This window comes from Crocodylus siamensis, chromosome 1, assembly GCF_052110815.1.
Source record: "Crocodylus siamensis isolate JL-2025a chromosome 1, ASM5211081v1, whole genome shotgun sequence".
NCBI classification, from domain to species: Eukaryota; Metazoa; Chordata; order Crocodylia; family Crocodylidae; genus Crocodylus; species Crocodylus siamensis.
Window position 1 is genome coordinate 8,726,558 of NC_143395.1, and position 17,430 is coordinate 8,743,987.

The window sequence follows — 17,430 nt, forward strand, 5'->3', positions numbered from 1 at the left end:
TAAATCTACCCTCTGTCAACTTATGGCCATTATTCCTCATTACTCCTGGTAGTGCTTGGGGGAACAGGGACTCCCCCAGTGTCTGCTGGTCCCCTCTGACTAGTGTGTAACAGGCCACTAGATCCCCCCTCAGCCTTCTCTTATGGAGGCTGAACAGGTTCAGGTCCCGTAGCCTCTGCTCATAGGGCCTGCCCTGCTGCCCCCTGATCATGCAAGTGGCCCTCCTCTGCACCCCCTCCACGTTGTCCACATCCCTCCTGAAGTGCGGCGCCCAGAACTGGACGCAGTACTCCAGCTGCGGCCTGACCAGTGCCACACAGAGGCGGAGGATCCCCTCCTTGGACCTGCTCATGATGCATCTGTGGATGCAGGACAAGGTGCGGTTGGTCTTCCTGACTGCATCCCCACACTGCCGGCCCATGTTCATCTTGGCATCAATGATGATTCCCAGATCCTTTTCTGCCTCTGCATTGATGAGAAGAGAGCTCCCCAGCCTGTAGGTATGGTGCTGGTTGTTCCTCCCCAGGTGCAGCACCTTGCACTTGTCAGTGTTGAAACCCATCCTGTTCTCATCCACCCACCCCTGAAACCTGTCTAGATTTAGTTGCAGCTTGTCCCCCTCCTCCAGCGTGCCCACTTCTCCCCACATCTTAGTGTCATCCGTGAATTTGAACAGGGTGCTTTTCACCCCCTCATCCAAGTTGCTGATGAAGATGTTGAACAGGGCAGGCCTGAGGACTGAGCCCTGGGGAATCCCACCGCCCACATCCCTCCAGGTCGAAAATGACCCATCCAGCACCACTCTCTGGGTGTGGCCCTCCAGCCAATTTGTGACCCATCTGACTGTGTAGGTGTCGACACCATAGTTGCCTAATTTTTTAATGAGAATGGGGTGAGAGACAGTGTTGAAGACCTTTATTTTTATTACATTTTTTTTCAAGTTGATTTTGTGGACAATCCCTGATTTCATGGTTTCCGTGGAATCATGAATTGAGTAGAATCTTAATCATGATACTGGCCTCCTCTGAGGTCTGTATACCCACTTGGGAAGTGCTGTGCAGAAGCAAGGTATTATTACTCTTACAAGCAAACCAAAAACCAGCAGATGGGGAAAGGCTACTCACTGAGGCATGGACAGCTGAGTCAAGGTTCAGATCAAGTGAAGGCTGGGAAGAAGCAGCAACCATTAGAAACTGGAAGCAGAAGGCCAAAGTGCCCAGGGATGGCATCTTGCTTGATGGTTTGTTGAAGGGCCTAGAAGGAAAAGACAGCAAAGCGTTAGAATATTTTCTCGTGATTTATATAGGTGAAAAACATTAATGAACTCTACTGAAAAGTAACACTTTGGATTGAACTATGGCCATTCCACTATTAGGTGAAAGACAGACCGCAGAGAAAAAATAAGGGGGACTATTTTTTGTTTTCTTCCATGACATGAAATTTGAACACGGTGACTGTGAAAGCTTGGACATGAAATACCACATTAAAATAACAAATGTTTGCCTCTTGTAAAAAAAAATGCAAGACAGTGGCTGGGGCAAGATTGGGTTGTGGTGACAAGTCTGCCACAAAGAAAATCAACCTCTGCTAATGGCTGCAACCCATTAGGCATAGAGAAAGTGGAGCTTGCAGTACCCAGTACCAGACCCATGTGCCCCAGGATGATAACAGTCATGATAACAGTCCTCAACCTTCTACCACGCCTGAGCCTAAAAAATATGGCAGATAGCTCATTACATGTATATAACAAGACTCAGAGAGGAAGCTAGAAAACCACATGACCTACAGAGGAAACTACAAACTGCATATACCTTTCAATTGAGCAATGTGTCCCTAAAGGAAACAAAAGAACTAAAATATTCACTTCAAAGCAAAGCCTGTAAGAGAGGAGAAGTCAAAGCGCATTGAAAACGTGACTGTAAATATATCCGGTTTATCACATTCCCCGCTTTGTTTAAGGCATATTTCCAAAAGCAAACATCTACTATCTATCTAAAGTTTAAATGTTTATTATGCCAAAGCAGTGTACTCTCCTGAAACTCACACCTATTGTATCCAAAGGTCTCTGATCGTCACCATCTCCATTTCTGGGATTAATTCCCTAAAGGTACCTCATTCAATTAATACCCATCCCATTTGATTCCAAACTGATCCAAAACTTGCAAAAGCAAACCAAGCACCCAGACAACAGGACACGATTGTAATATGCTAATTTTGTCCTTGCCTGCTTTGTTTGGACTTTGATTAATCAACTGTCAAGAAGAAATGCTTTGAAGCCATACAATTAAAACAGTATACAAAGCAAAAGAAAACTGCCAGCAGGGTGTGCAGGCCAGGGAAGATCAAGAAGCCATCCTGCACCCAGCTCTGAGTGAACTCCAGTCCTACTACGGGAAATCGGTGGGAGAGGATGAAGATGCAGCCAATTCCACCTGCCAAAGGGACACTTGGCAAAGGCTGGTCAAAGGCACTCTGCCAGGGGGAGTGGTCAGGGATAACGAAGACGACAGCGACACAACCGGACCTCGAGACAGCGATGATGACAGCAGCAGTGTCAGCAGCAGCAGAAGCAACAGTGACAGCAACAAGGGCAGTGAATAAGCTGAGACTGTAAACCCCAACATCGGGGTGAGAACTAAGAGACTGTGTTAGGAAAAGGACTGCAGATGGGTGCCTGGGTGCAACTATTGTAATGGGGGTGCAGGTTTTAAATGCATTTTAAGGTGTGAGAAGAAATGCTTATCTGGGACACTGTACACACACACACACACACACACATAACTACAGTAAAAGCTCTGTTAACCGGCATCCATGGGTAATGGGGGGTGCTGGTTAATCAAATATACTGGTTATCTGAGAGGTTTTTTTTTCAAGAAAGAAACTAAGCCTTCGTTTTAACTGTGATATAATAATGTCTAATATACCAGAACGTGGCTCTGCTTCAGAGCGTGCCTCTTCTTGAGGATCATCAACATCAATATCTGATCCTTGACACAAGCTGCAGAAGCCCTTTGAAGCAAGCTGCTGCCTGCAAATCAGTTGCCTTTTTTCCAGGAAATTGTTGTGAACAACATGAAGCTGCATCACTTCCTGAGCAGAATAAAAAGACTGCTGCTCAGCACATTTCAAGAATGTTTCCAGACATTGTACAGCAGTAGCCCAAGCCACTTTAGTTTCTTCACTGTGGTTGTCTTCTTCTGAGTCTTGTTCAGGTGCATTAGATCAGTGGCGTGCTTTTGAACTGAAAGACATAGAAGGTGTCTTAGTACAAAGTGCACCGCCATCATTTTCTGCACACTGACGCGCATTTCACAATTTATACAACTGTATGCGACGCAGTGCAGTGCACATCAACTCGGGTGCAGAGCAGACTCAATGAATCGGGTCTCTGACATATCGGATCTCTGTTGTGTTGCAGCACAAAAAGTTATGTGTATAAATGCCCATAGATTCCTATTTGAACTCTCTGGGTTTATCATATGAATCGTGTAGATATTTGCAGACCTAAAAGTGCTGATCTTGAGCGGCACCTTAAAAGGATCTCAGATCACCATGGTTGAGAATCACTGGACTATACCAATGTGCTACTGTAGCCGTCAACAAGAACCACAAGCTCTAAGGGGAGAATTATATGAACTTAGCACCAGAGGAAGTTCTCTCTTGAAGATAGCTACAAACACCTTGGCTTTTTAGAACATGACTCCATCAGCACAACTGATGTTAAAAAAGAAACTACACTGGAATACAAGAGACGGTTAACTCTAGAAATCTAAGCTTAATAGAAGCAACCCTTATGAAGCAATTCATAACTTTGCCAGTCCAGTTATATCTTACACTACTGTGATAATAGATTGGGCTCTGGAAGAACAGAGGCAGTTCAGATGATCATCAGCCAACTAGTCAGCTTACGGAGTGCTTTACGCTCAAGAGCAGATGTCAAGAGACTGAACACATCTAGCGGGAAAAGAGGAAGAAGGCTGAAGAGAACCAAGAGTCTTGTGTTTAAAGGGAATTGTGCACTCTTTAAATATGTAAAATACTATGCTGACTTTAATGTTAATGTGTAAGGAAAGAATCATGGAGAAAGTCAGGGAGGAAACCCAGGCAGGATATGAAGCCTGTTTAAAGGGGCAAGAAGCGAAGCCCCTTCATGGAAACTTCTTGAAAATGGTGATGAAGGATCTTCTACATGGTTAAGAATAGACCACTTGAAACTATCAACTGTAGCCATCATTATGGGCTTCACACATAAGTTGGCTGGAATACTGTGGCTGAAACCACAGACAAATGGTGAAAATGCAACGCGTGCTAGGATGATACCCAATATTGTCAGCAACTGCTTAACAATGGCAAAAATTGCATACCAGGAAAGGCACAACCAAGTAGCCAGCACTCTTCTATCTGCCTAGGGGTCAGAAATGGTTGGAACAACAAACCTGATTCAGCAGCATATGATGGAGTGAAGATCCTTGGGGACTGCACTGTGTTTGGCTAGGCTGGGGGGAAACCAGAAAACCAGACATCCTGCTGATTTGGGTTTCAGGATGATACCTACAAAAGTCCCTGCTGCTCTAATCCAGAGCAGCAGAAAATTCAGCTGAATTGTTGAAGGGATGAGCCCTAGCCATCCATTTCCATGCTGTGTACCTCAATCCAGAAATGAAGCAGTGGCAGCCCCTGCATCGCACTCAACATTTGGGGTACCAGCATGTTGAATGCCGGTGGCTTGAGATGCCATCAGAGCGTCCTCACTGCCTTATTTTCATGGTGGATAGAAGTGGAACAAGAGTGGGTAGATGCGGCTTATATTGTCAGTGGTGAAACGTCTCTCAGGTCATGATGTAGACATACCTACAGGCATTGCTTGTCTCTGGGATGAACGTCTGGTGGTGAAGGAAGAAAAGATCCCCAAAGAGGAATCCCTAAGAACTGCATTGGAATGAGCATGAGGAAGAAAAGCCAAGGAACTATCTTTGCAGATGCTCTAGGGATGTTGATTAAAACCCAGAAGGGCCAAATCTCAATGCCTTGGACATTTCCCACAGTTTTTAGAGCCTCCAAAAAGCTGTTTTGTGAACACATCTTCCATATCGTGATGGTATCTTTACTTCTGAGGAACTGGCTGACAAGAGCTCTTATAAACAACAAGTTGATTGATGGTGGGAGGAAACAACAGGACAATACTGTTCAGCATGGAAAAGCAAGGTTGATACAAGACCAGTTTTGAGTAATTTTGCACATCCCATGATTTCAGACACAAGTTTACATGGAAATGCAAATAACACGGACCAGATTCTGTTCTGAGAGGGCACGTCTACATGAAGCACTTAATGTGCAATAGCCCAATAACACTGCACAGTAGCATGCTGGGCAAAAACCATGCTAAGACACTGCTGCACAGTAGTATTAGGCTACTGCACAGTAACCATCACTAAAAAATGGCATGCTAGTGCTACTGCACAGTAACTGTAGTTACTGTAGTTACTGTGCATTTAGTTAGTACTTCATTAAGCAAGTAGTAAACTAAATGCGTAGTAACTACTGCACATTAAGGAACGTGCAGATGTGCCCAGAGAGAGACCATCTATGCAGTTATGCAAGTGCAACTATCCTATTATCCATATGTTTAGTATACACATAGATTGCCAACTCATATTTGTATTTATTTACGAGTCAAGTTAGCACTAAAACATTCATCTTAGTTTAAACATTTTATCAAATATACCTTTTAATTAAACAAGTACAGAGTCTAAATATCGCATTTTCTCACAAACCATGCAAAAGTCAGCCCTCCAAAATTGGGAGACACCTCTTAAGCAGCGAAGCTGATTTTTCTGCCTAGAACAGAAACACCCGCTTTGATTCCTGCTCCATAATCAACTGTTCAGCAGCAGCAGTGGTGCTATTTTCAAGCAAGTGGGGAAGTCAACTGACTTAATTTGCTCATTGTTCTTCATTCCACGGGTGTTAACAAATCTCTCTCCTTTGTAGTGGCCTTGATGTTTCACTAATTAAACTAACCTTGCTTCTGGCAATGTTGCTGTTCACTAGCTGCTCCTGGTCTCTCCTTCCTCCCTTTTTGCAACCTTGTAGACTTCTTAGTCCTGTCCCAGCTCTATGTAGGAATAAGTACAGAAAAAAACTTTTCCTCTTCATTCTGCATTTCCTAAAACAAGGTGTGTCTTATTCTGGAGTCTGTATCTTATTCTTACATGTGTTATGTTTACAGAAATATGGTAGTAAGAACATTAGTGCTGTACTAGGGCAGACCAGATCCATCCATCTAGTATCCTGTATCTAAGGGTGGAAGTAGAAGATGCTTTAGAAGGAGAGAGTACGAACAGGGAATATCTAGAGTGATCTCTATCCCTTATTACACTCTCCCTGCCCTTATTATACTCTCCCTGACATCCACCATCATTGGTCCTTCATGATACATCCTCTCTTCTGTTTAATAGTTATTAATGGGCCTGTTCACCATGAATCCATCTAATTCTTTTTTGAACCCAGTTATACTATGTTCTTCACAACCTCCCGGGGCATTGAGTTGCACAAGTTAACTATGCATTACACAAAAAGTAGTTTTTTACATTTTTTGTATTGCTTCATTACAATGAAATTTAAGATGCTTGCTTCTTTGCATGTGCAACATGTCATAAGAAAGATTAGTTGTCTGAGAAATATGTGCATTGTTTTGATATTATCTATTCTAATCTTTCCTTCTAATACATTAGGTGCTATGGCATTGCGAAAAAGTGATTCAACTTCCCTGGGTTTTCACCAAATCAGAATTTAAGCAAAGCTGCGCTTATACCAAAGCAATTTGATAACAGTATTGGTGATCACAACACAAATGGTCTTTCTTCATGCTTTTGGGCTCAGATAGCATGCCATGAAACTGCACAAAAGCATTTCAACATGTCAAAATTATCACTAGAGCAATCGGTTGTATCTCTGGTAACGAGTCGTTACATTTACTTTGCAAGGTCACTGGAACTGGTCATTTATATGCAAGTGGTTAAAAAAAACCCAGGGACTAGAGCTAATAAAACTTTTCAGAGGCACTGTGTCAACGTAAGTACAGAAGATAAGGCAAACACCCTCCACAGGTGGGACATTTGATGGATAAATCTGCCTAAGGAGAACAGAACACAAAAACTTGAGATCATCATGGAAAAGCACAGGGAAATTCAACATTTCCTCTTTCCTTTCCCTCACCTCTGGACACCACAGCCCTTTACACCTAGCACTGCTTAATCTTGCCTCCAAGACGACTCAAGGAGGGTCTTAATAGCCGCAACAAAACGTCACCCTCACCAGGAAGGACTGCAAAACAATATTTATAGCGCAACATTTAAGGAGTTCACTCTGCTCAGTTCATTAAAGAAAAGACTGAAAGGTGACTTGATCACTATGCTTGAAAAAGATCTGATAGGAGCAGCATTTCAGTCTTGCAAAAAACAAAAAGGCAAAGTAAGGCAATACAAGCTTGAAACTGAGGTTTGGACCTTGTAGACAGATGCACTTCAATAGCATTGCAGGTAATGGAGCAGTAGAGGTGCTGGGTTCACTATTACTTGGATTCTTGAAGAGAAGTTTAGATATCTTGCCAGAAAAAATGCTTTAATTCAGGTTTGGGGGGGAAATTCAATGATTTATCAAGCTACAGGTCAGATTAACTGATCCTTGTGGTCCCATCTGACTTTAAAACTAAGGACTTTCTAATTCCTTTAATTCTGTGACCACCATTTCTTCCCCCTTGCAACCATTCTATCTCTCTTCATTTGCTCTGGTGGTCTTCCTGTCAGGAAACCCAGAAAGGGTGCTTAAGAATAGCTTTGTTTTTTTTCTGTTGAAATTTTCCACAAAAAAAATAAAATAAATAAAGTAAGTTTTTTTGGAAGAACATCTCAGATTGCACTGGAAAACCCAGAACTAAAACACTGAATTTAGTTTTCAGAAATCAAAACTGAAAAGTTTAGTAGGGGATATTATTGATAGATATCAAGTAAAGCATCCAGTTGCTGTGGGAATTTTCATCTGAGCAAACCTCCAATTTTACATTAAACACATCTTTTTTTCATGGAAGATGTTCAACCAAGTCTAATTCTGGTGTTGGTGCTGATGGATCGGACAGCAGAAAACAGTATCTAGACTCCTTAGCATGTTTCACCCTCGGGATAGTTGAGATACAAGCAAGAAAAACCCAAATTTGCTACCTAATCTCTTCCCTACACCATAGTATACAGGTTTGATGTTTAACCATTACCTGAAAACAAACATATTACTTAGTTTTAGCTTTCAAAATATACAGTACTGGTCTGCATGACCTCAAAGCTCTTTTTCATTCCTGATTTCTATGAGCTTGTCATTAGTTTAGTGGGTCTTAATAGTGCCTCTTACAAATCCAGGTTAGCACCATTTCTTTTGGATGAAAACCCTGGAGTATTTTACCTGTTTCAGTTTCCTTCCAGGAAAGGTCCCCTGATGGGATCTATGCCATCTTACACCAGGACCACTTGCTTCACCACTGCTGCTTCAAAGGGAGATCACTCACAATGCCACTCGCTGAATGAGCTGATCAGGCTGTCAAGACAAGAGAATGTGTTGCTTCTGTTGCCCCAACTTGGTTTTAAAGTAAAGTGAGAGGCTGAGTTTTGCTGTCATTAGTGAGTACAGGGGCATTTTAAAGGAGCTGTTTCCTGATGGCAGATAATGTGCATGAGTTTCCTCAATCCCAATCCAAGTCTCTAAGCTTCTTATCTGCAAATATGCTCTGTGAAGTGGACTAACTCGTTCTGCTGACATTGCTCACTCTGCTCATTTTTTACAAAGAAAAGGGCTCAGAATATATAACTTAACCGAGTAAAACAAGGGTTTTCCCATTGGTGTTTATGCAGCTGCCATGAAACAACGTGGTATTTCTGGCTTTGATTTCGAGACGACAAAGGGAAACAATGCTAATGTTACTCTGAATGAGCTGGCACCGCACTTGCTTCCATGGATGTATGACTCTATTGATCTTGGCAGTAAAGGTAGCTGGTTGGAATGGCCTAGTTGTAGGTTTAAATATGTTGCTATTATATAGTATCACCATGTCAAACTGAGAGTAAGGAGAAGAGCAGAAAACTCTATGAACCCTAATGGGGAGCTAGTATTATTATTCTTTCCTTCTTTATTTATTTCATCATTATTTCTATAATGCCCTAGTTCAAGATCAGGGGCCCATTGTGCTTGGTGCTATACATGCAAGTAACACATATCTAGATACTTAAATGACTGTTTTCACTGTAACACCTGAATACCCTGCAATCATTAATGGATGTTGTTCTCATGACACATGGTGCTGTGTCAGCCCAGTTTCACAGATAGGGATCTGAAGGTGAAGTTGCACATTACATACTAAATGTGTGGAGTGTTAACTGGTGCTAAAGGTAGAACATGTTGTGAGCAAGTCACATATTAATACCTTTTCTTGACAGCACAGCTCTGACTTGCCAATAGCGGCCTGGCAAGCAGGGAGGAGGTAGGAGTCAGGATACCTGAGCCCCATCCCTGTTCTGGGGATGGAGATGAGGGCTGGGAGCAGTGCATCTTGGGATGCTGGAGGACTCCAAATTACTCATTTTATCTCTCTGACTGAGTCTGGAATCAAAGCTAGGCCTTTTGAGCCAGAGGCTAGCAAGCTAAATGGTAGACCAGTCTTCCCATACCAGAAAGTGCCTGGCACTTGGTGGCAGATGGTGTGCATGAAGTAAAAGGGATGGACAGATGCAATTGCAGTGGAAGTGGCAAGAGCCCTCATGTGACCAAAATTTACCAAAACAACATTATTCTTATCTTACTCCTTCCATGAATGGTTGCAAAGAGGAGCAACATGTACTCTTCATAGCAGAGCCAAAGCATTATATGTGCCTCAGACCAAAATTGACAACATAAAGATCTCTCCCTAGCCCTGCTGGCACCTAAACTCCTGGCTCTGGGAGAGCAAGTACATTCTCTCAGGGTTCGGGTGGCACAACTGAAGCAGCTATGTGAAGCAGAGAGGTTCATAGATGAAGCTTTCAGGGATACCGTAGAGCAGACCCACCTCCACTGTAGCAGCTCCCATGCTGCTGAGCAGGATGAGCGCCTCAGGGATGGAGGACGTCAAACTGGGAAGGAGAGAAACTATCCCTTAGATGGTACCCACCTTCCAGCAGATGTTACAGCATCTGTTTACACTAAAGATACTCTTCCAAGGGAGGAAACCTCACAGGATAGAAGAAGGCAGGTAGTGGTAGTGGGTGATTCGATTATTAGGCACATAGATAGCTGGGTTTGTGATGTCAAAGAGGACCTCATGGTGACTTGCCTGCTGGGTACAAAGGTAATGGACCCCATGAGATGTGTACATAGGCTGCTAGGAAGAGCTGGAGATGAGCCAGAGGTTGTGGTCCATGTGGGTACCAATGATGTGGGAAAGGGAAGCAGGGAGATCCTGGAAGCTAAGGTTAGGTTGCTAGATAGGAGCTTGAAGTCTAGGACCTCTATGGCAGCATTCTCTGAAATGCTTCCAGTGCCACGTGCAGGGTCATGTAGGCAGGCAGAGCTCTAGACTGTTAATGCATGGTGTAGGGAGGAAGGGTTTAAGTTTATTAAGGGGACCTTTTGGAACAGGGGGAGCCTGTACACAAGGGATGGTCTTCACCTGAGCCAAAATGGTACCAATCTGTTGGCATGCAACATGAAAAAAGGTGGTAAGGCAGCTTTTAAACTAAAAACAGGGGGAAAGCTGATAGGTGCAGAACAGCACATAGTTCAGATTGACATGCCGTCTATAGGGGTGAGACCATTAAAATGGGGACAAGAAACAGGGTGAAAACAAGCACAGGCAAATAACCTTTAGTGAATAAAAGATTACAGACCATGTCTACATGTGCAAATAAGCATGACTAAATTTAATGTGCATTAAGCTAATGCGCATTAAGTGATTTTTGGCAGGTGTTTATGTGTGTGCAGAGACTTGGAACTAAAGTTAGTCCCAAGTCCCTCCAGTTCTGCCATGTACTCCTGTAGCCACTGGCCACGTGGCTGCCAGCACTTGGGACTAACTTTAGTCCAAACTGAAGGCAGGAGAGGCAGCCAGCCAGAAGCCCTGGGGATGGACTCAGGCTGGCCCCATAATGTCTGGACAGATCCGGCACTAAAGTTAGACGTGTGTTAATACACATTTGTGGGTATCACATTGAGATGCAATTAGCCTAAATTAATGTGCGTTAAGGACATGCTTATGTAGACAGGCAACAGTAATGCACGTTAATTTAGGCTAATGCTTGTTCTGAATAACAGCCAGCATGGCTTTGTTGCAGGTAGGTCTTGTTTTACCAATCTCATCTCCTTCTACAACCAGGTCTCCCACCACATGGACATGGGAGACAATTGAGAAGTTATATACTTAGATTTCCAAAAGACTTTTGATCTAGTATCCCACGATATCCTTGGATGATTGTGAGCAGTGGGGTCCCGCAGAGCTCGGTCCTTGGACCAATATTCTTCAATGTCTTCATCAGTGACTTGGACGAGGGAGTAAAGTGTACTCTGTCCAAGTCTGTGGCTGATACAAAACTGTGGGGAGAAGTGGACACACTGGAGGGCAGGGAAGAACTACAGGCAGACTTGGACAGGTTGGACAAATGGGCAGAAAACAACAGAACGCAATTGAACAAGGAGAAATGCAGAGTGCTGCACCTCTGGAGGAAAAATGTCCAGCACACCTACTGCCTAGGAAATGATCTTCTCGGCAGCACGGAAGCGGAAAGGGATCTCAGAGTCCTAGTGGACTCCAAGATGAACATGAGTCGTCAGTGTGACAAAGTCGGCAGCAAAGCTAACTGTGCTTTACCATGCATCAGCAGATTCATGACAAACAGAACCAAGGAGGTGATACTTCCCCTCTATTGGGCACTGGTAAGACCGCAGCTGGAGTACTGCATCCAGTTCTGGGCGCTGCACTTCAAGAGGGATGTGGATAACCTGAAGAGGGTCCAGAGAAGGGCCAAGCCCTACGAGAAGAGACGAGGGCACCTGGACCTCTTCAACCTCCGCAAGAGAAGGTTGAGAGGCAACCTTGTGGCTGCCTATAAATTCATCTTGGGGGTGCAGAAGGGAATTGGTGAGGCTCTACTCACCAAGATGCCCCCAGGAGTTACAAGAAATAATGGCCATAAGCTAGCAGACAGCAGATTTAGACTGGACATTAGGAAGAACTTCTTCACAGTTAGAGTGGCCAAAATCTGGAATGGGCTCCCGAGGGAGGTGGTGCTCTCCCCTACCCTGGGGGTCTTCAAGAGGAGGTTAGATAGGCATTTGGCTGGGGTCATCTGAACCCAGCACACTTTCCTGCCTATGCAGGGGGTCAGACTCAATCTATTGAGGTCCCTTCCGACCCTAACATCTATGAATCTATGACCAAAAGGGACCTAGGGGTAATGATTGACCATTGCATTAACATAAGCCGTCAGTGTGATGCAGTGGCCAGCAGTGGAAACAACACATTGGCATTCATCAACCGATACATCTCGTGTAAACCTATGGAAGTGATACTCCCACTGTACTCAGCACTGGTGAGACTGCAGCTGGAGCACTGAGTCCAGTCCTGGGTGCTGCACTTCAATAAGAATGTGGAAAAACTTGAGAGGGTCGAGAAAAGAATTACCTGTATGATCGGGGACTTGCAAGACAAGCCATATGAGGAAAGGGTGAGGGACCTGGGCCTCTTTAGCCTAAATAAGAGAAGGTTGAGAGGGGACTTGATAGCGGTTTACCACTATATCAGAGGAGTGCATTAGGAGCTCAATGAACAACTGTTCACTAGGGCACCCCTGGGGAAGACCAGGACCAATGGATATAAACTCCTGGAAGGCTGCTTCAGGCTTGCTACCAGGAAAAACTCCTTCTTATTCAGGGTATGCAGATGGTGGAATAAACTCCCTCCAGAGGTGCTGCAGTCACCTACCCTGGAGGTTTTCAAGAGGAGACTGGACAGTCACCTCACTGGGGTCATCTAACCCCTAGAGCCGGTTGGGGGCGGGAGGCGGGGGCTGGACCCAATGATCTGCGAGGTCCCTTCCAGCCTCTAACAATCTATGAATCTATGAATCATTAACATGTTTTATGTAGATCTGCCCACAGATAAGTAACTAACCAGGAAAAAAAGCATACTATGTTTTATATTAATGCTAAAGGTCTATTATAAGAGGCGGGAGGAACTTGAATGCTTATCAGTTAATAGTGATATTGATATAATGGTTATCTCAGCAACATGGTAAAATGAGCAAAACTAATAGGATGCTGTACAGGATACAAATTATACAGAAATGATAGAGTAGATCATACCAGTAGGGCAGTGGCGCTCTACATCAAAGAACACCATACTGGAGACAGAAAGCAAATGCATACCACACATAAAAAAGAGGAAAGTGGACTAAAGGAAACAGCGTGGTTTAATGTCAGTGTTCCAGAGGCAGTATGTAGAATGTAGTATGTAGGCTTTTTTCAAGGTGTGGAAGTCAAATGCTAATGAAGAAAATAAAAAAGGAGCATAAACACTGGCAAAGCAAATATAAGACTGCAATAAGACAAGCTAAGAGAGAATTTGAGATGAAACTTGCTAGAGACACAAAAGGTAACAATAACAATTTCCTTCAGTACATTAGAAGCCAAAAATCTACCAGGGAGTCAAGTGGACCTTCGATGATCAGGGTGCAAAAGGGGCACAAAAGGACGACACGGCCATTGCTGAGAAACTAAATGTGGCGCTGCCAACTGCACATGTGCACTTTTCTGGATGTGCCCCTAGGGTCCTGAAGGAGCTCAGCTTGGAAATGGCTGAACTCCTAACTGTAGTATGCAACCTATCACTAAAAACAGCCTTGGTACCAGAGGATTGGAGAGTTACCAATGTGACTCCATTTTTAAAAAGTTTCTAGAGGGGATGCAGGGAACTACAGACCAGTGAGCCTAACTTCTGTTTCTGGAAAACTGGTAAAAATAAAAATGAAAAAAAAGAACTCTTCAGCACATGGACGTATATGACTTGCCGTGGAGGAATCAACATGGCTTTGTCAAAGGGAAATTGTGGTTTATGAAACTACTCCAGTTCTTTGAGGGTGTCAATAAGCAGGTGGATTGGGCCAATCCGCTTGCCATAGTATATTTGGACTTCCAAAATGCCTTTGACAAGCTCTCTAATCAGAGGCTCTTAAGAAAGTTCAGCAGTCATGGGATTACAGGGAATGGCCTCTTATGAATCAGAAATTGGCTCCAAGACAGAAAGTAAAGAGTCAGTATAAATGATCAGTTTTCAGGATGGAAAGAAGTAAAAAGCAGGGGTCTTCGGGAATATGTTTTTGGACCAGTGTTGTTTAACATCTGGAAAAGCGGGTGAGTAGGAAGGTGGCCAAATTTGTGGATGACACAAAATTATTCAAAGTGGTAAAGACCAAGGCGGACTGAGAGGAACTACAGAAGACTCTGGTACTGTTGGATAAATGGACAACTAAATGGCAGATCAAATTCAATATGGACAAATGTAACATGATGCACCCAGGCAAAAAATAACTCAAACTATTCCTATGCTAGGACAGGCTCTACATTAGCTGTTACTGCACACGAAGAAAACCTGAGAGTCATTGTAGGCAGTTTGCTGAAAACACTGGCTCGGTGCTTGGCAGCTCTCAAAAAGGCAAACAAAATGTTAGGGATTAAGTGCTGTTAAGAAAAGAATTTTAAACAAACTGAGAAGTATCATTATGCCCCTTGTTAAGTTCATAGTGAGTCCACACCTTGAACATTGTGCCCATTTCTGGCCCTCACACCTTTAAAAGGATATAGAGAAGGTCCAGAGACCTTCAGGGCAACAAGGATGATTACTGGTATGAAGGGGCTTCCCTAGGAGGAGAGACTAAAGAGACTGGGCCTGTTCAGTTTAGAAAAGTGATGCTCAAGGAGGGACATGAAAAGGGTTTACAAAATACTAAATGGTGAAGAGGAAGTCAATGGGGATTTATTATTTATTCTCACAACACAAGAGCTAAAGGCCACAAAATGAAACTAGTATGTTTAAAACTAATGTAAGAAAGTTCTTTTTCACGCAGTCTGCAATTAAAGTGCGGAACCCATTGCGTCCCAGTGTTGAGAGGTTAGACAGATTCAAAAATGGACTGGACAAATTTTTGGAGGAAAGGGACATCAGTAGCAATTGAGCATGCAAGCTGGGGATACAGCCTCTGAATCAGAACTTCCTAGATCTTAAATGCTGGAGGCTGGAAGGGAGAGAGGAACAAGGGATAAAACCCTGGTCGGAGCCAGTTTACTCCCCTTGCAGTATCCATTCTTTGCCACTGTGTAACACAGGATCCTGGGCAAGATGGACCTATGGTCTGGCACAGAAAATGGCAATTCTTATGCTCTTATGTTGAAAGAATAATGGGGAAAGACCAAAGAGATGGCACTTCAAAGTGGTTAAGACTTTCACTCTAACACAGGAGTGGGCAAAGTCCGGTCCATGGGCCAGACCCTGCCAGCAGTGGTCTCCATTTCCCAGCAGCCCCTGCCTGCATGGCTGGGGCCAGTTTCCATGGAGACCCCAGCAGCAGCTACACTGTGATAGCCTGGAGCTGGGGTTTCCATGGAGACCAGCCCCAGCAGCACTGGCAGGGCATTTGGCAGGGTGTGGAGCTGCTCTGGGGCCATGCTGGGGTCTTGTGGCAGTGACAGCATGGTCCCGAGCCAGAGCAGAGCCAATATCGGCAGCCTGCATGCTTCGGGCAGGGGTGTGCACAGGCAGCGGATCATGGCTCTGCCCTCGGACAGCACGGACTGGAGCCAGGGAAGAGCTGTGATCTGCTGCCTGCACGCCCCTGCCCAGAGCATGCAGGCTGCAGATCATGGCTCTGCCCTGGCTCCAGACCATGCTGTCACCACTGCAAGATCCCAGCCCAGTCCGGGAGCAGCTCCCTACCCTGCTGTGCGCCCTGCCTGGGATGAGGCTGATCTCCATGGAAACGCTGGCACCAGCATGGTTGCTGCTGGGATCTCCATGGAAACCGGCCTCAGCTGTGCAGGCAGGGGCTGCTGAGAAATGGAGTCTGGCTGCTGGCCGGATCCACCATTTTGCCCAGCCTTGCTCTAGCAGCTGGCTGCCATATCAGCACTACATTTCATTCTGTTTTTAATGGATTTGCTTGGGTAAACAACTCAACTTATTCGAAACATTTTTTTTTACCATAGTAAATTTGGATCAGATATTTCAGAGAGATCATAGAAAACTTAGAAAATGGGTCATCTAATCTATATTCTGCCAAAAGGCAGAATAAACTCTCCCTAAACTATTCTTCTTTGTGCCTGAATGTTATACAGTTGGTTCAATAAAAGTTATAACTACAAGACCCCTTGCTTTTCGCATATTTCCTGGACTGTCATGGCTGCAATAACACTCCAGCCCTACTAAACCAGGGGTGCACAATCCCTGGCCCATAGACCAGATCTGGCCCATAGACCTGCGTCAACTGGCGTGCAGGACTCCGTACAAATCTGGAAATTTGGTGGCAGAAAAGTGGTGGCAGCAGCAATTGCCATTTCCTGCTGCCAAATTTCAGGACCTATGTGGTCAGACCCAGGTACTTAGGATCGGGCTGGTACCCAGCTGGTTTCAGGCAGCGCTTGATTGGGCCCACAGACCAACTTCACTTGCCAGTCCTGTGGGGGGACTGACCTGCAGACTGATCCTGCACCACTCGTCTTACCTATGGAGCCAGACAGCTGGGCACCGTGGTATTAAACAATTCCCTACCGAGGTTTGTCAGCTCTTAAAAACCTCCCAAGGTAATCGATTCCAGGGCTTAACTCTCCTTGTAGTTATAAAGATTCCCCTTATACCCAGCTTAAAATACTTCCTGCACCAACAGGTGGATTGCTTCTTCCTGTCCTGTCCCCCATAGACACAGACAAAAAGTATAACCATCCTCTTTTCAGAAGTCTTTTTACGTATTTCATGACTGTTAGGTCTCCCCTCAGTCTTTCCTATGCCAGGCAAAGCAGATCTAATTCTGCCAATACTTATTACTACGTTTACAATCCATGCTAGGAGTTCTAGTGGCCCTCACATATCACAGCAATGCGCAGAGGTATCTAGTACGCTGCATCTTAGATGCTAATGATTCAGCTTAACACACAATTCTCTAAGCAAAGCCTACTATCCATCCTTCAGGTTTCACATGCTCGCCATGGTGTCTTGCCATAGGATGACAGTGTTCTGCCTCAAACACATATAAAAGGCAGTATTGGAATAGAGCACCGTGGTCATTTGGCAGGAGCCTGTCCTTCTTTCTTGTGTCCTTGTCCTTGAGACAAGGTATTTAATAGAATTTGCAGATTTGTTGGAGTCTG

General features: G+C 44.4%; 1 protein-coding gene across 3 annotated transcripts in view; it reads right to left on the minus strand.

Moving 5' to 3' along the window:
- The window catches only part of ADGRF5 (adhesion G protein-coupled receptor F5), a 103,541-nt gene that overhangs the window by 36,849 nt on the left and 49,262 nt on the right, over positions 1-17,430 (minus strand). For 2 of the 3 annotated variants that reach the window (XM_090031252.1, XM_090031262.1), the window contains exons 2-3: positions 8,455-8,586; positions 1,125-1,254 (exon numbers count right to left, since the gene is read on the minus strand). In XM_090031252.1, coding sequence (XP_089887378.1) covers positions 1,125-1,229 — 105 coding nt within the window. In that variant the 5' untranslated portion in view covers positions 1,230-1,254; positions 8,455-8,586. The remainder of the gene's footprint in view (positions 1-1,124; positions 1,255-8,454; positions 8,587-17,430) is intronic. The other variant, XM_090031270.1, reaches the window with a different exon arrangement.